The sequence below is a fragment of the Microtus ochrogaster genome, unplaced genomic scaffold (genome assembly GCF_000317375.1).
Source record: "Microtus ochrogaster isolate Prairie Vole_2 unplaced genomic scaffold, MicOch1.0 UNK16, whole genome shotgun sequence".
Classification (NCBI taxonomy): Eukaryota; Metazoa; Chordata; class Mammalia; order Rodentia; family Cricetidae; genus Microtus; species Microtus ochrogaster.
Genome location: NW_004949114.1, coordinates 1,538,012 through 1,545,932, shown reverse-complemented (window position 1 = coordinate 1,545,932; position 7,921 = coordinate 1,538,012). Strand labels below are relative to the sequence as shown.

General features: G+C 46.2%; 1 protein-coding gene across 7 annotated transcripts in view; it reads right to left on the bottom strand.

Moving 5' to 3' along the window:
• The window catches only part of Sun1 (Sad1 and UNC84 domain containing 1), a 53,873-nt gene that overhangs the window by 17,469 nt on the left and 28,483 nt on the right, over window positions 1-7,921 (bottom strand). For 3 of the 7 annotated variants that reach the window (XM_005367094.3, XM_013353811.2, XM_026789272.1), the window contains exons 7-14: window positions 6,213-6,410; window positions 5,224-5,289; window positions 4,862-4,972; window positions 3,075-3,173; window positions 2,603-2,696; window positions 1,766-1,824; window positions 1,503-1,648; window positions 849-1,088 (exon numbers count right to left, since the gene is read on the bottom strand). In XM_005367094.3, coding sequence (XP_005367151.1) covers window positions 849-1,088; window positions 1,503-1,648; window positions 1,766-1,824; window positions 2,603-2,696; window positions 3,075-3,173; window positions 4,862-4,972; window positions 5,224-5,289; window positions 6,213-6,410 — 1,013 coding nt within the window. The remainder of the gene's footprint in view (window positions 1-848; window positions 1,089-1,502; window positions 1,649-1,765; window positions 1,825-2,602; window positions 2,697-3,074; window positions 3,174-4,861; window positions 4,973-5,223; window positions 5,290-6,212; window positions 6,411-7,921) is intronic. The other 4 variants (XM_013353812.2, XM_026789273.1, XM_005367096.3 and 1 more) reach the window with 3 other exon arrangements.

Here is a 7,921-nt window from a genome sequence, read left to right as displayed (position 1 = left end):
TCTGTGAGTTCGAGACCAGCCTGGTCTACAGAGCTAGTTCCAGGACAGGCTCCAAAGCCACAGAGAAACCCTGTCTCGAAAAACAAAAAATAAAATAAAATAAAGCCCCTGTGGATAAAGATCCAGGGCACACTCATTTCCTTCTATCATCTCTCACCCATACCAAACACACACGATGTCTACACTCACTGGCAATATCCAAAAGCATTATTCACAGTAACGTCCCATTGTGTGATTAGGCTCCTTATTCAGAAGGTGACTAGGGCCAGCACGGTAGAGCAGGGCTGTCACCCCAGCCTTCAGGAAGCAGAGGCAGAGCATTCTGAGTTGTAACCCAATGTTTCTGGGCTCAATGAGACCACAATCAACAAAAGCATCAAGTCTTTCCATGGGCAAAGTATAAGCACTTGCCTAGCATGCACAGGCCCAGGATTAATTCCATTCCCAACACCACACCAAAAGAAAAAAAATTTTTTTATTTGTGTTCTACTATGGATAGGAAGTATCACCTCAAAAGGCTTGTGTTGAAGGCTTGGTCCTCAGCCTGGTGACCCAATCACAGAGATCACCTTACCACTGGATCAGGAGGGATCACTGGGCCAACCTACCCATAGAGCAGGCAACAGATAGACTTGTTACCTGCTGACACAACTGGGCGGGGGTAGCAATGTTTGAAGAGCTTTGTTGGAGGTAATACGGCACCAGGGATGTGCCCAAAGAGCAGATCTTGTCCTGGTCCCTCCTTCTGTGCATCATTTGTGCCAAGAGGTGTTTTATCACAGTGGCAAGAAGTGCACTGATAAGAGTCACCATGTAGGCCAAGTACCGAAGGAGTTTCTGGGTCTTACCTTAGCACCAAGTGGTTCTGTGGTGCCCATCTCCTGCAGGTGCTGTCCAACCACATCCTTGACCCATAGTGACAGCCCTTCCCTGCCATCATCCACTTGGTCCACCCGCATCTGGAGTTTCTGAAGCAGGACCGTCAGCTCTGCAAGTCTCTCACCGTGGTTGTGGCACTGCACACTCAAAGAGGCTACCTTCTGTCCCATGTCACTCTCCTGAGGCCACTGGGAAGCCTCATAACCAACCTGAGAGGAAACCAAAAGGGATACTCCAGAACGGGGCTGTCGTTCTTTCTACTTCCATGTTGGGCAAAGTAAGAAATGTTATTCATTCATACTCATAACTGAGTAATGGAATACTTATAATTCTGCAATTATCTGAACTATTTTAGAACATCTGAAAAGCTATAAAACTTGTGTTATTTTGTGTTTTTACAATTTTAGGGCCATGCATGGTACATGCCTTTAATTCCAATAGTTGGGAGGCAGAGACAGGTAGATTTCTGTGAGTTCTAGGCCAGCCTAGTCTACAAAATAAAAGCCTGTCTCAAAAATATTTTCCCCCTGAGGGGAAATCCAAGACTACCTGCTCACAAGTAGCATGAAAAGCTCTAAAGAACACATGGTCGTGGTACCACCAAACCCTCTCTGGTTGGTTACCTTCAGAGGTGGACTGGGGGGAAGAGGGCCAGGTCTGTGCACGTCCTCGGGATCACTGACCCTCTGTTCTGGCTGCATGGCCGTCCAGTTCAGCACTGGTAGGAGTGAGAGGAAGTTGCCCTGACCCCATAGGGAGAGACCAGCACCTGAAGAAAGAAGATAGCAGTGTGCACATGTACAGGCCCCAAATAGTCAGAGACTGTTTCCACACTGAAACCCGTGAACATGTACTGGTCTCTGAAAGCCATCATGCCACATCTTACCTAGTAAAAGTAGGAGTGGGAGGAGCAAGACAAAAACCTTGCATATATTTCGAAGGCACCTAAGTATAGAAAGGAAACCGTTAACTTTGGAAAGTCAGAGGTGGAGTATAGAAAGGAAACCGTTAACTTTGGAAAGTCAGAGGTGGAGTGGCATTCTGCCCCTCCCTGTGTACATACTAAATACCCTGGTGAAGTTTTATCTACAAGGCCTGGCTACACCCACAGGAGGCCCTTTATACACGGCTTGCTAGCAATCTGAGAGGTGCTATCTGGTACCACAAGAAAGACACAAAGGCCTAAGGCCCTGTCCTGAGGGTAGCACCCACTGTGGTGAGCTGGTGCACACAGAACTCACTAGGGCACTAGCATAGGATCTGACTGAGACCTCTAGCTTTACATATATCCAGAGCACTTAACAATAGCAGTTGCCTTTTCACCTCTGTTAATTTAAAAAACAAAAATATGCCGGGCGGTGGTGGCGCACGCCTGTAATCCCAGCACTCGGGAGGCAGAGGCAGGTGGATCTCTGTGAGTTCGAGGCCAGCCTGGTCTACTAAGGGAGTTCCAGGACAGGCTCCAAAGCTACAGAGAAACCCTGTCTCGAAAAACCAAAAATAAATAAATAAATAAATAAATGTCCACTGTAAAACATATAAAAATGTATTGATGCAGACATTGCACATGTAAGCTGAGCCGCTATAGAGCTGCCTACAACTGGTAAAGAACAGCTGTTTACCTCCCCATGCAAACATAGGCCCCAATGCTGACAAGGCATCCTGACCTCGACACAGGAGCCCCTAACACTGACGTGAGATCTTCACATTGACAGTTTCTTACCTGGTAAGAAGAAATACATTCAGCCAAGAAATCAAAGTAACAAATTGGTACCATCCACTCCCTAGCCACCAGAAGGTTCCAGAGGCTGCCTTCCCTACAAAACAAGAGAGCAAGTCTGAGGAAACATGCTTTATAAGCTGCTCCTAGATGAATGTTTCTGGGAAGATGGTGGTAGGTTTGTTGGAGGGACAAAGGCCCTATAACTCTAGTGACCAGGGCAGGAGAACAGTGAGCAACACCAGCTACACACAGGATGAAGCGAGAGGAAGCACCATTCCATGCAGCTCAAGCCATGTATCATGGGGCTTAAGGCCCACACACCCAACACATGACAAACAGGATGCCATGCGCCTGAAGCAGAGACAAGCATGTCACATTGGGAACCTAACATGAAGCTCTAACCTGGTCCCGTACATTTGTTTATGCTGCCCCAAACTTTATGAGAACACTAACACAGAAGCCACATAACCACCTGGAGCAGTAACAGCCAGCCAGAGCGCCGACCATATGGCCTCAGCCACAGACCACCCAGCAGCTCTGGTCCTGTGTAGTGCTCGAACCAAGAGGTCACCTGTGGCAGAGAAGACACGGCAGAGGGCACTGTCAGACAGACTGAAGGGGTCAGCACATACTGGCAGTACAGATAGCAAGGCTGCCAGTATACTCTGACCAAACTCCCTCTGGTATCCCAGGAAGAAAACCTTGCTGTGCTCACTCAGACTCCCTCATGCACATTCTTTATTCTGAAACAAGGTCATCTGTATCCCAGTTTGGCTTTGAACCCACCACACAGTCAAAAATGACAAACTTCCAGCCTCCCAAGTACATGAGCCATCATACTTGGCTCATTGCGGTTTTGTTTGGTTTTGTTTTTTGGAGGGAGGGTGTTGAGATAGGGTCTCACTATGTGTCCTGGCTAGCCTCAGATTCACAGGATCCACTTACTTCTACATCCCAAGTTCCCAAATGTTGGGATTAAAGGCATGTGCTACCACACTCAGCTCACCCACAGATACTTCACAGAGAGGCAGGTGCCTCTTCACCACACCTATCAAAGGGTCTAGAAGGTGCTCATGAATGCTGGTGGGTGTGCCTGCAGAGTTCACAGTGGGAAAGTAGTCTTTTATGACTGACATTCTATAGCATCACTATAGACAAGCAACAAAATGAACTTGCACTTAACCTTTCATTACATAGAGCAGAAAACCTACCCCTTCTTCTTCTTGCTGACCCCCGTTTTTAGAGAAAAGGTCTTTTTATGTTGCCAGACTGGCCTCAAGCGATCCTATTTGAACCTCCTAAGCAACTACAGGTATGTGTTACCAACCAAAGGTTTGTTGTTTTTTTTAAGTCAGCTTTGTTCCATTTTTTCAAGAGTGATTACTGACTCTTACCCTAATATTAACATGCTAGCCCTGTAACCATTAAGTTGTTTGAACACAGCATATAACAAGAGAGTGTGGCTTAAGACGATTAAAAATAAATGTTTCTCATACGCATATAACCGTTTTGCTGGCACGTGTGTCTGTGTACATGTATGCTTGGTGCCTGTGAAGGCCAGAAGAGAGTGTTGAATCCCCTGAACTACACAGTTGTTAGCCACAATGTAGGTGCTGGGAATTGGTCCTTTCAAAGAGCAGCAGCCAGTGGTCTTAACTACGGAGCCATCTCTGTAGCCCAAAAAGATTTTTTTAAAGGGCATATTACTTTTATGTTTATTGTATCTATGAGATAATTACTCGTGGAGGGTCTTTTGAGACAGCATTTCACTATACAGCTTGGTTCTCCTGGAACTCACCATGTATAGCAAGTTGACCACAAACTTGTGGTGTGATTCTCCTGCCTCTGCCTCCAGCTGAGGCAACTATTTCTGAAGCTCAGATTAAAAAACAAACAAAACCAAAAAACAGCCGACCAAGAGGTGTCCCCAAAAGGTACCTGGAAATTATAGACATGGCCTAGAAAGCACATACCCTTTACAGGTACTTCTTGGGCCTGGGCAGTAGCTGCAAGAGCTTGTGCCAATACAAGTGTCAATGAGGCCATGCTAAACAAATTCACAAAGTATTCCAAGAGATTCTGTGTCCTTTTTTCACTACTGCTATTGAGACAGGGTCTCACCATACATGTACCCTAGGCTGGCCTTGAGCGCATGCACAGTCTATAGTGCTTTGTGAACCTGGCACCACAAAGAAACCAAACAAACAAAGCAGTACTTTTGACAAGAACAAACAAACAGAACAAGGTACGAGACATAACCTGTGTAGGTGCAGAGGCGACCCATGGCCCCTGCCACCCTGTGTGGCTGGGGCAGTTGCGAGTGGGTGGCTGTGTGTGTCTGAAGGTGCTTCTTCCCCTTACAGTCATCGCCTGTGGTGTGGTGACAAGGGATGGAGTGACAGGTTAATACGCAAACCTCAATCAGAATATTGCACAGAATGTTCAAGAACCTAGGAAGCTATCACCCCAAATCACAGCTAGCATCCAGACCGGCTTATTGCTGGCCAGTGAAGCAATAAGCTAGGTGGGCTGTTCATTCTGTGATACTGGAGCCCCAGTATTACAATGGGGCTGGGACCCTCCAAGACCAGCACCACCTTGAATGAGGAAGATGTACTCACACAGGGACTCCCCGTCCACTCTGGAAAGTTCTCCGGCAGTTATCCTCCCACAGTGACCGAGATGGGCTGCAACACATGCAGAAGGGGCTAAGAAAACTCAAAGCCAGCTTGAGTGCCAGATGCCCTATAAAGCCTATAAAGCATGACTAGAGATCATGCCCCAGGAGTGTCAGAGATGCTGACGGTTTCCACCAAATAGGTGAGCATAGACAACTGGAAGATCAGAATGCTCCAGGCTGTTAAGGTACATCAGCAATTGCCAGGTAAGGACTGGTTTGCCTAAAAGGTTTCTGAAGCAAGCTTCTAAATGGCATGCAAATGAACTAGTTTTGCTTAATAAGCAAAAGTAAAAAAATTGAGTCTATTAACTTTATAATTTATTTTCAACTATGTGTGGTGTGTTTATGTATGTGGGGGGGGGGGATAATACATTCGTGCAGATACACCCAGAGGCCAGAAGAGGGTGTCAGGTCCCTGGTACTGGAGCTACAAGAGAGTATAAACCTCCAATGTGGATACTGGGAACCCAACTGAGGTTCTCCACAGGAGCAAAAAGTACCCTTAGTTGCTGAGACAGTACTCAAGCCCCCACCCCTACTTTTTAAAAACTTACAAAAAAAAAAAAAAGAACCTTTTACTTTGAAAATATTAAATTTGGGCCAGTGAGATGGCTCAGAAGGTAAAGCACTTGCCATGAGTCTGAAGGAGAAAAAACAACTTCACAAAGTTATCCCCTGATCTCCATGAATACCTATACACACAATAATAAACTCCTAAAGTCTAAATCCTGACCAATCTTCAGAGCGCCAAACTGCACACAGGTCCCATCAACACTTGACAAGCTCCCAAAGGAAGAAGACCCACAGAGCAGCTACAAGAGAGCAGCATGGAGAATGCAGGAGATGCAGTGAAGAGCCTCAGAAGAAGCAGGGCTTCCTCCACCTTGAAAGCAGGATTCGGTGGAGAAAGGAGAAAAAATATTTAAATACCTTCTGACCCATGGCTCTTTGTCTCATAGCTTTGTGATTCATAAGCTCTGGATTCATAGCCTTTCAATTTGTAAGTTTCTGATTCAAAACTGAGCTTCATTAAAACCACTTGAAAAAGTTGAACTATGAATGATGCAAAGGACGAGGAGGTATACTTGGCCAGCCACAGAGTCCTATCCAGGTAAAAGGATGCACCGCCTAGTGGAAAACCATGAACACACGTCATTTCTTCCCACAGACTTATCCACCCTATGAACCAGATGGCCAAATTGTCGTTTTCAAAAAAAGCCAAGTTGTAAAGCATTTTTAAACTGTACACTTGGAAGAAGACCACCTGAGAAGAACATCGACCAGGGAGTGAGTCAGAACTGTAGAGGAAGCGCAGTGATGGCCTCCCCATAAGTGAGGTCTCAGGCTCTGGCACAGTGGGTGAGCACTGCAGGTCCCCCTATGAGGATGCAGAGCCACGGAGGCACAGACTGAAGGCTCTCTGGCTCCCACAGTGGCTGAGCTTGAAAAAACTTTTCAGTGAGCCTAGCATGTAGAAGGAAGTGCCATAAGTCATGTCTTCATGTTCTTGGAAGCATTTCTTCATAAGAAAAGTATGGAGTCAAGTGAACACATGGGTGCTGTCTAGTCCACAGATCTGTGGGGTGCTGGAGACCCATGGCCTACAAAGTACTGCATCCATTTACTCCCAAGCCGAGAAATGCTTAGCATGTTCAGAGCCTGAGTTGGAGGCCAGCCTGAATTAGTGAAGTATGGGTAGCATGGTTTGAAAGAAAATACTAGAGCTTTAAATTTTTCAGAAGAAGGTTGGAGAGACAGCTCAGTGGGAAGAGCCCTTCCAGAGGATCCACATGGCGGCTCATGGTCACCCATCCATAATTCCAGTGTCAGGTGATTCGACCTCTGCAGGGCACTGCACACACACAGTGCACAAACATATATGCAGGCAAAACCCATACACATAAAATAATACACTGATATACATAAAATGGTAAGTCTTATTAGTAGTAATTAGCTTTTTTTTCAAAAGGATAGTGAAGGGGCTATTTTCTAACTGGAACGTTATACTACAAAATCCCGAATCTGAGCAGTCAGTCCCAAAGTCAATAGGCTCCACAGCCACCCTTGCACATGCTCCTCACAGGCTAGAGGAACTGTAGAAGTTTAGCCAGAGGCATGCATGTCCGTTTCCTAGCTAATCAAAAACTCATCACATTGGCAAGATGTTAGTAAAAGAAAAATGTTGAGCTGGCAAGAGTAGGAGAGTTCCAAGGCTAAAGGCAGGTGGCAGGACATGTGTCTGGCACGTGTAAAGAAGCCTTGGGTTCGACCACCAGGACCAAAAGAGTAAAAGAAGGAGAAAAACCCATATCTGCTGTAGGGGATAGCAAGGCAGGTCAGTCTTTATCAACGGTAGCTGGAAGGATATATATATACAACTGAAATAACACACAGCACAGTTAACAGTTAATCTCAGTTAACATACAACTCTTAAAGCTGTGCAGCCTAAGCTATAGCTAAGCAGAGACACCCAGGCACAGGTGTATGGCTCAGTATATAGGCTGAACTGCTGGGAGGTGCACTTTACCTGCAGACAGCCTGCAGTTGGTCTTTCTGTTACAAATATTGGCTTGTGGCCAGGCGATGGTGGCGCACGCCTTTAATCCCAGCACTCGGGAGGCAGAGGCAGGCGGATCTCT